This window comes from Zeus faber (genome assembly GCF_960531495.2).
Source record: "Zeus faber genome assembly, chromosome: 7".
Taxonomy (NCBI): Eukaryota; Metazoa; Chordata; class Actinopteri; order Zeiformes; family Zeidae; genus Zeus; species Zeus faber.
Genome location: NC_137203.1, coordinates 33123595 through 33139347, shown reverse-complemented (window position 1 = coordinate 33139347; position 15753 = coordinate 33123595). Strand labels below are relative to the sequence as shown.

At 43.1% G+C, this 15753-nt stretch overlaps 1 protein-coding gene across 1 annotated transcript in view; it reads right to left on the bottom strand.

The window, feature by feature from the left end:
- Window positions 1-10159, bottom strand: part of npr3 (natriuretic peptide receptor 3) — a gene marked incomplete at both ends in the record, with an annotated part of 33687 nt that extends 23528 nt beyond the window's left edge. The window contains one exon of the mRNA XM_080004333.1: window positions 9493-10159. Within this exon, the coding sequence (XP_079860459.1) occupies window positions 9493-10159 (667 nt within the window). The remainder of the gene's footprint in view (window positions 1-9492) is intronic.
- Between the last annotated feature and the right edge of the window lie 5594 nt (window positions 10160-15753).

Genomic DNA, 15753 nt, shown 5'->3' with positions numbered 1-15753 from the left:
TTTGGCATGGGTTGAATCCTTGTGTATTTTGTTTAGGGGTCAGTTTCTCTCTCTGAGTCTTGGAACCAATGATCAGTACTTCTGTTATATCCTTGTTGAGCTATAAAAAAATCTGTGACATCCAGGCCTTTCTATCTAAAATACAGTTACCAAGTTAGTCAACTGGCCCAGTGTCATTAGGAGACATGACCATAAAGAGCTGAGTGTCATCAGCATAGCTGTGGAAAGAGATGCCGTGCCTCCTGATGACACTGCCCAGGGGTAGCATGTACAGATTAAAAAGCAACCGGCGTAAAATTGAGCCTTGTGGTACCCCACAGGTAACCTCATAGTGTTTAAAGGAGTGATTATCTATAGATATAAAGATATGAAGTAAACCAGTTAAAAACAATTCCAGACAGGCTAACTGGAAACTCCACAACATGCTCACGTAATCTATCTAAAATAATCTGGTGGTCCACAGTATCAAAGGCGTGCTGCCTTTGATACTGTGGACCACCAGATTCTTTTCAGATCTTTTCAGGTCAAGTAGCACCAGAACTGAAGGCTTATTGCTGTCAGTATTTGTTCTGATATTGTTCACTAATTTTAGCAGGGCTGTCTCTGTGCTGTGATGTGTCTTAAAACCTGATTGAAACATTTCAAATTCAGTGTTTTAAGTATAAAAATGTACTTACCTGATTAAAAATTAGATTCTCTAAAATTTTGTTTAAAAATGAGAGATTTGGAATCAGTCCGAAATTGCTGGGGGTTAAAATATCTAGGTTCCCTTTCTTTAAAAGTGGTTTCAATAAAGCAGTTTTAAAATCAGTGGGGAAGACATCAAGGTGTAGGGAGTGATTTACTGTGGCAAGGAGGTCTTCAGATACATAATTAAAAATAGTTTTAAAAGGGGAGTTTGGAATTGGGTCGAGGGAACACATGGAGGGCTTCAGTTCTGTTACTATTTTCCTGAGAGTTTCAGAATGAACCAGGTCAAAACATTCCAACTTGACATCACTCTGTACACAGGATATAGGTAAAAGTGCTGTGTGCTTGTTCTGCTGAAAGATACCAGATCTAATGTTGATTATTCTCTCCCTGAAGTAGCCAGCAAACTCTTCACATTTACAACCTGGAGTTGTAAGTTGTGGGATTAACCAGGGAATCTATTGTACTAAAAAGCATTCTAGGATTGTGAATGTTGATGTTTATCGGGTTTGAGAAATATGCATTCTAGCCATTCTAAAATGCCTCTAAACCATCCTGTTCAAAGACACTCTGTTTCTGTGGGGGGGTGCCACCCTCCACCCTCGCCCCTAGGTCTGTGAGCCAATGGGATTTGAGCACAGGTTCCAGGTTCTATGAGCCAATGGGATTTGAGCTCTACTTACAGGTTCCGACGTATTTAGTCCGTAAACTTTCACTGTTTTCACCTTATCAGTCCATCTATTTCTGAACAAATTTAAATCTTAATCTTGAATTTGAGGCGAGAAATAAGAAATAAAGTTGCTGAATCTTCTCTCATATTAGATCTACAAGGCCTCATTTAAAAGTTTGTTCACTGTCCCTGTTGTTCAGCGTCCCGCCGCACCGGGACACCGCATGCCGGGATTTTTGGTTTCATGTCAACGTAGGAAAATAAAATAAAATGAAAAATAAATAATGAAAAATAAAAACATAGACAATAAAAACACTATTTTAATTTTGTTTTGCGAAACTCACAGCGGGTTGCACACTGCACCCTACAGTCTATCTACCGCATACTTTTAAATTCTTTCTTTAGAAACACACAGCACAATTATTTTTTTAATACTTTACTGTAGACATTACATGAGACATTGTCTGCAGTTTCTCCACGAAGAGTTGGTATTAATGCGTCTTTCTTTTAAAAGATTTGTGCTAGTCTGTGAAACTAACAGCGCAGTTGCCAGCGGCACTTGTTATTCTTCAGCCGTGGGTGGAGTTACTCAGATGGAGGACACTTCTAATTCTACTGAGGCACCAAGTGATGCAGGAAGGGATTGCAAATCTGAAAGACTTGTTTCACCACGTTTTCTAAAAGAGACAGCTCATAAAAAACTGAGTTGTCTTATTTCACAGTTTGCGTTAGCGGGCCCAACAGAGACCCAAGTGCAAAAGCACCGAAAAAGGGAGTTTTTCATAATAGGTCCCCATAACATAATAGCTGGGTTAATTTTGATTTTGACAGAGGATACAATAAACGTGCTGAAGGTCACCATCTTTCATCAGTAGCTGACAGGGTCTTCCAGTGCCCATTCACATTGTTTAATAAATTGTTTATAAGAAATTGTTTAATAAATAAATTTGAACATTGAAAACATTTAAAAGAATTGGTGACTTTTTAAAGACTTATTGATCGTACTGTATATTGGCCTATTTTTTTGAGTCAATTGACTTTTAAAATATATTTCTGATGAAAAAGGGGTGTCATGCAAGCCAAAATTCTCGGGGGCATCACTAGAGCACCTCTTTTCTGGCACGTCATGACAACATGGTGGCGCATACTGTTAACGGTGAATAATGTTCCCTTTGAATAGATTATTATTTATTTTAACATGCATAACCTGGTTATACGTGTTAAGAGACGTCTTTAGACATGTTCTTAAAACAATTCTCCATAAAAAGTACAAATTAAAGATAAATTAAAACAATTCTTCACTAAAAAGTTCAAATTAAAGATAAATTAAAATTTGACCAGTAGTCAAACAAGCAATATTTTTTTGACTGAGAAGGAATTAAGAAATAAATACAAAGCTTTTATAAAGTATTATAAGTTTTCTAAAGTTATTTGCTTATTACATTTTGATGATAACATTTATTTTACTGAATATCAATAATTATAATACAAATTAAATTCATTGTCATACTTTTTGAACAGCTTAGATAGATTGGCCAATAATATAATTATTAGACAGGTACTAAGACCTTGTTGTGGTGGACCAAGGGGCATGATTGAGCCGCGGTTGCAGATGGCAGCGTAGCTTCGTTCCCGCAGCCATACAGCTGTTCCGAATTGGCCCAATTACCTCACAAGCAGCGCTGATTGGTCCAAGTCAGGAAGCTTTCTTAATGTTTGTTTGTCTTACAGTGAGAGATCAGCGGGCTCGGCAGCTGTCCACCAGCCAGCCGCAGAGGCGCCGCACGGAGCCCGCTGACCAACGTCCGCACTTATTCTGTCCTCTCATTATTAGGGGTCCACCCCGAAGGGGTGGGAGCCCTATTGTTTTTGTTAACAAAAGCTGGCGGTCAGTGGTGTATGGATCTCATGGAACCGACAAACTCACAGACAAGATGAATATGATTGCTATTCTATTCGGGGCAGTTCTGACACGTCGTCGTCCAAGTTTGATCCAGATCGGTACATTGATACGGAATAACTTAGTAAAAAACTTAATTTTATTATCTCCCCAACTGTGAATTCCCTGCACACATGCAATGTTTGGTTGTACTGGTTTGTTTGGCGCATGTTTGGTTGTACTGTTCAGTAACTTAGAAAATAGTCTTAAAAACCAACATGAAAAAGATTCATAAGATCGTGGATCGTGATTCTGCCGTAAAAAAAATCGTGCTATGATATTTTTGCCGTATCGCTGACCCCTAGTCGCGCTGACTGGCCAATCACAGCAGTTGGGAAGGTTTCATGTCGTCTTGTCTTGCAGTGAGGAGTCCGCGGCAGGGATCGGGCAGGAGCGCTGTGGAGCCAAGTGCTTCGAACCACAGAGTCCGATGTTTGGTCTCGTGTTTCAGTTATCCCTTACTTTTCATTTTCTACACTTGGTAGGTACTTTTTTTCTTGCAAAAGACCGGCAGGTATAATGTAACTGACCTTCATGTTTGAGATAAATTTATTTTTATTTGGTGCCATGTGGTGGCATTTCTTTTTTTTTTTTGTGTGTAAATATAATTTATATATAGCCTTAAGAAGACTGAATTCATGTGAAGAAAGTCATATTTTGATTCAGATATTTGTACATTTGAGTTTATTCATGTATAGGTTTGTGAAATACATTATTGTGAAGGCAGTTTTCTGTTGATTTACAAAGTACAATAGACAAATTGTTTTCACAGAAATGGATGAATAATTGTGATCACAATACTGACTAAAATAACTGTGATTATCATTTTATTCATAGTCATGCAGCCCTAATTCGGAATGATAACCGGTATTAGTTGCGGTATAGGAAACCCACACACAGGCGCAAAGACCACCCGATCATAGAATTACACTGTAACCAGGTCGGAACAATTGAACTTCTGCAGTCACAAAACACACAGGAACAGAGAGCCAAGCACATCCATCCATTAAACTTAAAAGAAAGGCAAACGACCCTAGATCGCGCGTATTGCTGCTTGCAGCTACATTTATTATTTATCCTTTTGGCAAGCGAGCCCCTCAGTTTTGATTAAACCAAGCCACCTAGCACTCTCCTGTCAATGAACGAATGCCCAAGCGGCGCTGAACCCTTCTGCCTCCTCCATTCCACCCTGGGAAGTGGTCACACTTGTCTTTTATCTTGAAAGACCGGATACTGCAGGTAAGACTGCAGTATCTTGGGGAAAAACACACTTGACTTGGGAATTTACTCGCCTTAACTAAGGACTTGAATTGCCCAAGGAAAAATGACTTGGCACTTGCTTGAGACTTGGACCAAATGATTTGTGACTTGGATAAGAGGGACTTGGTAACCACTGACGAAGATGGCAAAAACACACTCGTTGTGTGGTGTCAGAGCATTGTATGCCATCTCATAGGCAAAATGTATTCCCAACCAAATATGAACTGCAAAAAAAGGGTCTCACACTGGGCTGAGAGAAACTTTCCCCCTTCAGTGGATTAAAAATAAATAAACCAACAAACAGGCAGCCCGGATAAACAAGGGGCGCAATTGAAAGAACCCCGAGAGTGTCCCTGTTAATAAGGAAGATTCAGAGTCTTACTGGAACATTCCTCACAACTCTGTCACTTTAACACACCTCTCTTGAAATATCCCTTGAGTTAGTGGGACAAACTTCAACTCAGTGCTGCCAGCATATAGCACCCTTTAATTACACTGAGCCCGAGACACACTACTGGCCCTGTGTGTGCTCCCCAACCCCTTCCATGAAGTAGTGCTTGCAGCCAGCAATATTTCAAAAATCCTGGATTTTCCCCTCTCGCAAGGGCACTGATGCTAGTTACAAATGAACTTAGGAATGCTCAACGGGGCAACACATGGATGCATGCATTAAGGGCTCACAGTGAATTTTATGTGCCCTGGGTTTGCCATAAAACTGTGGAGTTAGTGCATATGCAAAACAGAGGACTGTTGTGCCAATTTGTAATTCTGCGGCTACTGAAACAAGGATTTACGGACTCGGGTTTTCTTGGAAGGATGGTGGACAAACATGACAGATTGATAGGCTATGCCTTCCTCTTAAATTATGAGATTCTGGACAAACAGCCTCACAGAGGAAGTCCTATCTGTTTTATGAAATTCTGTTGATTTATTGGCTATTGGCTATTATTGTCAAGCAATTGACTAATTCCCGGACTGACTGACAGGTAGCGAGCCAAATTAAGAGATTGATCAATTGGTTCAATTATTGATTTCAGCTTTACATTTGTTTTTGGCCCTACAGCCACAGCAAGTCATTGACCAAAGCTGAGGACCTCGGGTGGGAGGTGGTGTCCTCAGAACACAAAGTCTTTATACAGGCTCTGAACGAGTGGGAGTGCATGTCTCTGGGGGATTTATATTAAACATGGAGCAATCACAAGAGAGGACTGCTTGTATGGTGTAATAATATGCATTGACAGTATATTATTAAAAAGGAGTGCTAGATAGATTGTGGCAGCATGACCATACAAACATTACATGGGGATATAACCTGAGAGGAGGAGCTAGAAACGCTGATAAGTAACAAATGGTGTACAAAGGAATTATGGATAGGTTACATCTTGTGTCACTGGTCTTTATATGGTTGTTATCATAACATATAACGTTACACTCAACATTACACAAAACCTTTGTGCTTTATCTCCCCTGACAGTGTTCATACTTGATTTCTTATATACTATTTCAATGCACATACTGTGAAAAAGACATAATGAATGAATAGTTAATAATTATATGAATTAATGAAGTATGTAAAAAAAAATATAGATATATATATACACACACACATACATGCATACATACATACTCACTGTGCACTTTATTAGGTACACCTGTACAATCCAATGTAAGAAAGTATACCAGTTCAGCCATAGATTGAGCTTTGTGTTGCCTATAATGTTCAGGTTTTTTTAAGTTGTCATAGAAGAGGTATTATTTCAATGATATGTTTTATCATCAAGGTCATAATGGCATTGTGCACCGGGTTATCTCCCAAATAGGAGCCTTTCTGTGTGGAGTTTGCATGTTCTCCCCGTGCTCACATGGGGTTTCCTCCACCTAACGTCAGTAAGGACCCCCACCAAAAACATGCACACATCACATCATCGTCTGACCAGCGATGGACACTCGTCACCAGGTCCCCGGGCACGTCGACGAATGCTGCCCACTGCTCCTGGCTGCCCCCGCAGAGGAAGGACAAGCCAGGATGGGTTAAATGCAGAGGCCTCATTTCACCGGCCAAAGCATGTGCATGTGTTGTAGTGTGGTGTGTTGTGTGATAATTCTTGTAATTGGTGATGTTGTATTGAGCTGCATTATATTCAGAGGAGTTTCTAATATTCTGACCCCCTTGTGTATATCAATAGGGAGGCAAATAATTTGAAAACACCTCTCAATATACAGTAAAACGCCACATTTAACTATGACCTCAGTCATAAACATACAATTGAATTGACACATTTCCGACTCTGCCTTGTTGTTCCAGCACATCCCACGGATGTTCGACCGGATCGGACCCTAACCCAGGCCATCCACATGATGTAGAAGAAAACGTGATTCATCAGACCAGGCCACTTCTACCATTTTTCAGAAATGTGTAAAGTAACTCTTCTATGAGATGGGACCAGATGGGCTAGACTTCGCTCCCCATGCAGATCAATGAGCCCATGGGCGCCCATGACCCTGTCACAGCTTCACCGGTTGTCGTTCCTTGGAGCACTTTTGCTAGGTACTGACCACTAACCACTGCATACTGAGAACACCCCATAAGACCTGCCGTTTTGGAGATGCTCTGACCCAGTTGTCTAGCCATCACAATTTGGCCTTTGTCAAAGTCACTCAGATCCTTACGCTTTCCCATTTTTCCTGCTTCCAACAGGTCAACTTCAAGAACTGACTGTTCACTTGCTATATATATCCCACCCCTTGACAGGTGCCATTGGAACCAGATGAGCAATGATATTCACTTCACCTGTCAGTGGTTTTAATATTGTGGCTGTGTGTGTGTGTGTGTGTGTGTGTGTATATATATATATATATATATATATATATATATCTGCACCGTTTCACTTATATAGCATATTCTAATTTATAGGATGACCATTTCTGTAATATATGGTAATATATAAACAGGAACTGTTATGACCACAGGATTGCAGCCAAAAGTGGGAACACTAGCATGTGTACGCTGATGTATTTCCCCAGAGGTTAAAAGTCACTTTCGGATTGATGGGGCAGACCTGCACAACGGCACAAGTGGAATTGGAGCACAATTTTGAATGCAGCTCGCTAAAATTTAGAAGAGTTATGCTAGAGCTGGTGTGTTTTTCAGCTCCAAAAAAGTTTTGGATTATCTGGTAGTCATTTCAGGTTTTGGTAATGGAGGCTATACTTTAAAAAAAAAGGTAACACCCTTTAATCACTATTACAGAGTGTTGGTATAAGAATGACATTAGATAGGTAATCCTTTGTAATATAGATACTAATTAACACTTGTTTTGCCCTCTCCAACTACATAGGTTCTCCATATATATATATATATATATATATAATATTATATTTGCCATAAGCTGCTGCAGGGACTTTATTGAAAACATGATAGTCTAAAAGACTATATTTGCCATGAGCCCCTTTGTCCAACATCACAAAGAGCTCCTTCGGCTCTCTGGTGGCACTTGCTTGTGTTTTGAAGAGAAAAGTGATTGGGTGGTTCAGAAAAACAGATATAACTACAGCTATGTAACAGATTCTCTGCTCTGTACACCATAAAATGTTCAGATTTTGTTGTGACTCCACCACAGTGGCAAGCATTTCCAACCTCGAGAAATATTATATATAATCTACAGTGCCTCTTCATTGTACTCATTGTCGGGGCTTTACTGATCTGAGGACTTCACCTAAATAATTACTAACTTCTGAACAGTTTTGGTTTTGGTTTTCTTTTTTTGTTCTTTTTCCTCCAGTATGTTGCAGCAGCAAGCGTAAGTTTCAAAATAAAACTCTCAACAAATGGGCACAGTAATAAATGGGAGATACCTGACAGATATAGAGCGGGGCTTGTCGTCATGCTTGCTGGAAGAAGTCCCAGTGAGTACCATCCATGTTGCTTTAAAGCCTGGATTCTCTCATGAACATGATTTTGGTGATTTATCAGTATCTATAAATACTGTGATGTGATTTGATGCCACATGGGGACACTCAAACCTCACCATGTTGGCATTGTGCATTGAGGCTAGGCTGAACTCTAGAAAGATACAAAGGGTGTTTTTAGTGACACAACAAATAGAGGTTTTTCGAGGTGGTCTGTATGACGAATGTGGAAGCGTCTGATTGATGACAACGAGCCAGATCTGACATGACTGCCAAGCCACACACACAGTTGGGCCATTTCGTGGCTGATTTCAATGAAACATCTGTGAAAGACGGTGCCTGCTCCTTGATAACCTCAGAGCAGTACTCACGCCGGCACTCGTGGTGGCAGTCCCAGCGTGGTAGCCAACGAAACCATTTGTAGCTTGTTCATGGAGATTTATGACGGCGCTGCCTAAGAGGCTCTCTCCTTAAGTGTGTGGCTAGACTGGACTTCTGTGTGTCACCCCCCAAATTATCTGCACAAGAGATTTAACATCAGATCCTGAGCAGTATTGTGTAGTAAGCCTGCAGGCTCAAGAACTTCTTCCTGCCACAATATTAAGAATAATAATGAAAGATGTATATTTAATACGACACAGACAATTAATTCTATGATAGAATTATAGAAGCCAGAATCGCGATTGTGGCGCCGCCCCTTGCGGCCGCCTGCGCGAGCACCGTGTGTCGATTACTCACATTTGAGTATTTTTCGTACTTTTCGAGCTTATAGAGCTTATTGTGCGTAATCACCGGTCGTCATGATATTTCACTGCATATATGTATGATCGTATGTGTATGTATGTGACAAATAATCTCTTGAACTTGAACACACACATTTTTTCCAAATGTGTGCACCAGAACCACATTTGAAAAAAAAAGGTATATTTAAAACCCCAAGACGTCGATGTAGGGGCTCCGTAGACAAGTCACCAAACAACGGTTTTTGTTCGTCTTTACAAATGACCCAACTTTTCCCATTTACCTTCCGTGTCGTAGACGCCCTGGAGGATGTCGTCGGTGTCCAGCCCGTCCTCTTTGGGGCGCAGCGTGTAGGTCTTGACGCTGACGTCGACGTCGGCCAGGCGAACGAACACCCCCTCCAGGGTGAAGTGGCAGTTCCTCTCCTCTCCGTCGTCCTCGTACACCAACAGCGCGCCCTTCCACGCGAACTGGCGAAAGAGCGCCGCGAACGTCTCCGCCATCTTCACGTACGGCGGCGCGACGCGCGTCAGGTGCGAGTACTCGCGGCGCTTGTGGCCGAACGCGGCGGCGAGCGCACCTGCGGTGACCACGGGGATGTCCCAGTGCGAGGCCAGGCGCGCCACGGACGCGGCGGCGTACTCGCACGCGGGGCCGAGGATCACGTCCGGCCGCTGCGCGCGCGAGCCGTCCGCCAGCGCGAAGAGCGCGTCGTTGCCGCAGTCGGAGTTCTCGTAGCGAAGTTTGAAGGCGAGACCGGAGTACGAGGCGTCCCTCCGGAGTCTCCGCTGCGCGTAATCGAGGGCCGGGGACACCCGCGGGTAGGAGAATATGTAGGAGTTGTTTTTGGGCAGGATCACCAGCACCTCTACGTCCGCGGCGATGTTCGATGTCCTGATCGGGCTCGAGAGCAGCAAAAGGCACGAGCACAGCAGGGCGAAACACGCCATGGTCCCTTTTGCGTTTAAATAGAAAATCCAATTTTGGAGGAATCAGGGATGTATTTTTTTTTTTTTCCCACCCCCAACCACCACCACCAGTTGGCTCGACTATAGAATCTAATTTGACCCCAAATTTGTGAATTTTCCTACAAGTAAAAAAAAAAAGACATTAAAATAGTAAATCGTTTTTTAAAGTACTTATTTAAAAAAAAATGTTTTTGCAATGCCCTACGTTCGAAGCTACTATCTATGGGTATAAGGATGACCCCCCTCAGCACCTATATATATATATATATATATATATGTATATAGAGAGAGAGAGAGAGAGAGAGCGAGAGAGATCTGTCTATCTATCTATCTGTCTATCTATCTATATCTATATCTATGTATATATATAACTATATAACTATAATGTTATCCTGTCCCCTCTGATAATCTTCGCCGTTTCAATAAGATTACAGCTCGGTCAGCCACCACACATGCATGCTGGCCTTGCGGGGTGGATTTTTGAAGCGTCTTGACATTAGTATTCATGCGTCATCTCGGATGCCCCGCCTCCTCCTTAAAGTTACAGCAGGTTTTTTTTTCTTTAAGAAACTCGTTCTGCAAATGACACTGTCTCCACCTAATGCAAAGTAATCCAAAGGACCTCCGTGTGGAGGATTTTCGAGTCACAGACATTTTTCTTTTCTGTCCTGTGGATGTCCTGTAAGAATGACAGGAGCACAGTTTTGGTTATGGAGAGCCACCACCAACCCCCCTCTTTGGAGAACTATTCATCATGTTTGGATCTATAACAACTGATCACTACTCCAAGAGGGGGAGAATCACCACGGTGAGACAAATAAACATAGAAACAAACAACATTTACACAAAAACATGAACATTGGATGACAACATGTATTGAAAAACTGAATTAACTACAACTGGTCCCGTGGCCTCTTCCTGTCAAAGTTATGGCAGTAAATGAGGGAGGAAAGGAGAGGAAAGCACCCCGGTTGCTGGGGTGCACTCCAAGCAGGTGTGCATGCTTGGGTGTGTGTGTGTGTGTGTCAGATGTCCACTGGTGAGTGCATTACATTTACATTTAGTCATTGAGCAGACGCTTTTATCCAAAGCGACTTACAATTATTCAAACACCGACGGACGCAGCCATCAGGAGCAATTAGGGGTTAAGTGTCTTGCTCAAGGACACTACAGCATGCTAGCAGGAGGAGCCTGGGATCGAACCAGCGACCTTTGGATCACTAGACCACCAGCTCTACCTCCTGAGCTACCATCCCCTATCACCATCCCCTGTATATGACTTATCCCCATTGGTACTGGTGTAGATGGTCGGTATTATGTTGCGGCGCCTCCAAGCAGCGCAAGGGGCCCCGAAGCCCCCCGAACTCCACAGCCCCGCGGACAACCGGGTAGCCCGCCCTGTGGCCACGGAAGACCCCAGAGAAGCCAGAGGGCCGTGGAGCAACTCCCACGCCCAGCCCGAGGAGCATGACCAAGTCCCAGGGAGCACGCGGAGGCCCTGCGCACCAGGGGCGCACACATACAACCAACCCCCGAGTGCAGGCACAAGACGCAGCCACCGGCACAGAACTTGCACAGGTCTTGCCGACCCGCCTCCACGCCCACCCACGCCCCGCACAAGGGGGGGGGGGGCCCGCCCCACCGCAGCCGACCAGGCGCCCCGCCCGATGTGAGTGCCAAGTGACCCAGTGTGGGGAACCTCGATGTTACCCCTTCCCCCACGATGCCGGCAGGCCGCCAGGTACGCAGGCCCTACAGCACCCGGGGCGCCCGCCACAGGGAAGCCCCGCCGCAGAAGGAAAAGGCCAACAGCCGCCCCCAACACCCCAACCCACAACCACAACGACAAGCAGTCTCCCCAGGGGCCCCAGAAGGCACCCGGCGGTGCTCTCCGCAGCCCCACCAGGTCGCAGCACATCCCAAGCCAATAGGCGCAAGCCGTCAGGCCTCCAGCCAGGCCAGGAGGGGGGGCCCACCCGACCGCCCCCCGGCCAACCACGCCCCCATACCGACCCGCCAGCGACCGGCCACCCAAGTGCTCAATGTATGCTGTTGGTAACTGCAGTTAAAATTGCATGTTGGGTAGCTCTGCGCCCACATCAGGCACCTGGTCAGCCCCCAGCCACCGAGCATGCGGACTACAGAACAGAGGGCGGCAGACGGCACCCCCACCCACAGCCCGACCCCCCAGCGACGAGCACCGAGAGCGTCAGAGGGCAGGTACCTCGGCCGCCCGTTGGGATGACAGGAGACCGCCACCCACGAAGGAGGCCACATGGTGAGCCCCGCGCCTAGCACAGCCAGCCAGGTTCAGGACTCAGTTTGACAGGCCCAGACGGAACGAGACACATTTTTCAAGATCTTAAGGAGACGTCTTGTCTTAAGGGTCGCTGAGAGCAGTTTGATTTGAGATGGTTGGAAACACTGGTGTCTCTCATCGCTTATATTAATATATTATCTATTGTCTTAGGCCTGGTCTCCTATGGCATGTGCTGGAATCCCAAGATGTGTGCATACTGCTTGGATGGAAAAAACGTACTTAAACATGCAATGTGTATCCCTGCCGTAAGAGTATGCCCATGTTGAAGTGCTCAAAAGACTGCCTTACACATTTTATTTAGTTAATACTAATATTCAGTTCATGCTCAGGTTGCACGTACTGTGTAGACACTGTTTTGTGTTATATGTTGTGGGATCTTCGTATTACATAAGTAAATAAAAATTGCAGCGGTGAAAATAATGTTTTTATAACATAGGTATAAAACTCCCTATAGCCAGCTATAGAATGTGTACTGTAGGTATACCAAATAGGAGTAGTTCTCTACGTGGATTCTGGGACCACAAAGGTCCTTCAAGAAGTTTCAGGCAGTCGGCAACAAAATGATTAATATTCAGCTGTCACCATTATTTTATTTTCAAGATGTTAGCACCATTACATAATGTACAATAATGTTTGTTTTGATAATAGTTTCACTGTTGTCTTTCTAACTATAGTACATACAGGTGTGGAATTTTTGACTAAATCATATTCGACAAGAAAAATCTTGACAGATTGGGATCCCAGAGACAAAATGTTTGCATATCACATTAAGGGTCTGGGCTGGGCTTTCTCTTATGTTAACGCCCAATTTTCCTTACTGGCAAACTATGACCGCATACAAATTTACTGTCTTCATGGACCACAACCAGCATTGTAGTGCACTGAAGGGTTTCTACCGAGCGCCCCCTTGAGGAGTACGAAATACAAGGTGATAGGGAGGCGAACAAGATTTTATTTCTTAGTTTTTGTCAAGGCAAACCTAACAGACTGTATGCCCCAAGGCTCAGTAAGTTGTGAACTGCAAGTGACTCACCTAAAAACTCTAGCAGACGAGAAATCTTAAGCTTTCTGGCAAGAGGAGTGTAATTCATCGACATATAAGGCTGCACTCTCCGCTGAACCCATTACACTTACACCATTAAATAATTAGGCAAGCAAAGAGACTCCTACGTAATGTATTCACATTACAGCCTCTTTTAACTAGGTCTTTATCTGTAGAGGTTTTTTTTGCTTTTCTGAAATTACACTAGTCATTATATACCTAATTTTGGTCATTTATGTAAAAAAACAAACCACCTTGTCAAACATTAAGCTTATAATTGGGACCCATTTGGCCACTTATATGCATATACTGCAGAACCCTCAAGAAGATTTTCCAATTGGGGCACATAGGTCAAGTGAGGGCAAGTCCGTCTGAAAACACTTGTCTCTGGTTTGTGATTTACAAATCTATGCATGGACACAATTTATGTCACTGATGTTTTTTAATCTAATAAAGTTGTTTGCTTTATGACCCACTGTTCTTTCAAATCTAGAAGAGTGCTCATGTACTTATGGCTATCTGTTAGGGCATGCTGAAATGGGGTGTGTTTTGCGTTACGGGCCTAATAATGTTTTAATGATTATGGTGACTCAATAACAGGCCTAATGTACGCCTTTCAAAGAAACACCGCATGTGGGTCTGTGCAGGTGATAGGCCACATGCAAAATAGCGCCATCAGTTCCAATCACCCTATCTGTGGCCGGTTGTGATTTGGCAGCCAATTACACTGCGGGACACCATAACACACACACCACTTGAAGCTGACCGGGCGGACAACTTCCCTTGCTTACAGCAGTCGTCATACAAAAATGAAGTAATGAACCTTAAATGCTGATTTGGGTTAAGTTTATTTGGTTGGCTAGTGGTTAATATAACTCTTATCTAGTTGGACTACTTGAAGAGTATTCAAATTATGATTTTATTTCATGGGAGTAATTAATTCAACAGCTTCCCAAACAACTCTGGACAGAGACTTCTGCCTCACTTCACTTAACACGGCTTAACATGTTATGTTATATAACGATCACTCCAGCAGCATATTACTTATGCACATCACTACTTATGAGAGAAATCTATAACTTTATATTCTATAACCTATATCCTGGCAATTGCTGAAAGCATTTTGTGGCCCTTTAACGAACAACAGACATGCGTGGCCCTAAACAATCGCTTAAACCGTTAAGGCATGCGACCAGTTGACTAGTCAAGATGACTTTCCAAGGCGTATAAAAACAGGCTTCCATGCGGCTCTACTGTATGGTTGTGAATTAAACCACCAGTTGCTGCTGTGCTCTTTGCAACTTCAGTATCTTTACGGGTAAGACGCGGTGAATAGGAACACCTTGAATAAGTTTGTGGCGCATGATAAATATGTTTTGGGAAATTACTTTGTTGAAGCAACCCACATTATACGAGTGTGTTTTGGTGAAAATATCATGTCTTTGATGAACAATCCAGGACTGGGATCCCGGGGGAGTCTGTGCAGCCATTCCTCTCAAGGCTTTATATTATCCTAATGCTGACATCTATTGGCAAGTATGAGGGTGGCATGGATAATAATTATTCTAGATTTTACCAGATTATCACACCAATATACACACACATATTCTGTAGTTGGCAAACAGTTTGACTAAATACCTTAAATTCCTGATTAGCTTCTAAATCAGTTTCTGGTGGCTTTCATAATTCCCATGTCTCTATGCTATTGTTTATACAATTGTCCTGACGAATATACCTCAAAGTACCAATAAAACCCTAGCTCTGTAAACCTTGAACACAAGAACTGTAACAGGAGATAAGGTAATCCTAAGAAAAGATAAGTGAACAGACAAAAGGTGATCACTGTAAAGAAAAAAAATATTTTACGTGCGACGTCAACCTTCCGTTTCCTACGAAACAATTTGAAGCCTCGGGTTTGAGCTCACGCTTACCGCCATCTTGTCAGTTTATGGAGCCAGAGCATCCAGATTTGGGCAGCGTGGCAATCTTTGTGTGTTGAGGTGAAGTGTGAAAACACCACAGTTGACTCACCTTGCTCAAAGACAACAAGATACCCGTCAATCAACACAACTCTACTTGCTTGAAATGTAGCTAAATGCAGTCATCTAGTTCTCCCATAACATTTTGGGAGAAATAATTCAAAGGAAGGTACACAGGAGTCTTCATTCAGGAAATGTATTTAATCTGCTTTTGAGAGCAGAGTACAAAGCCTGA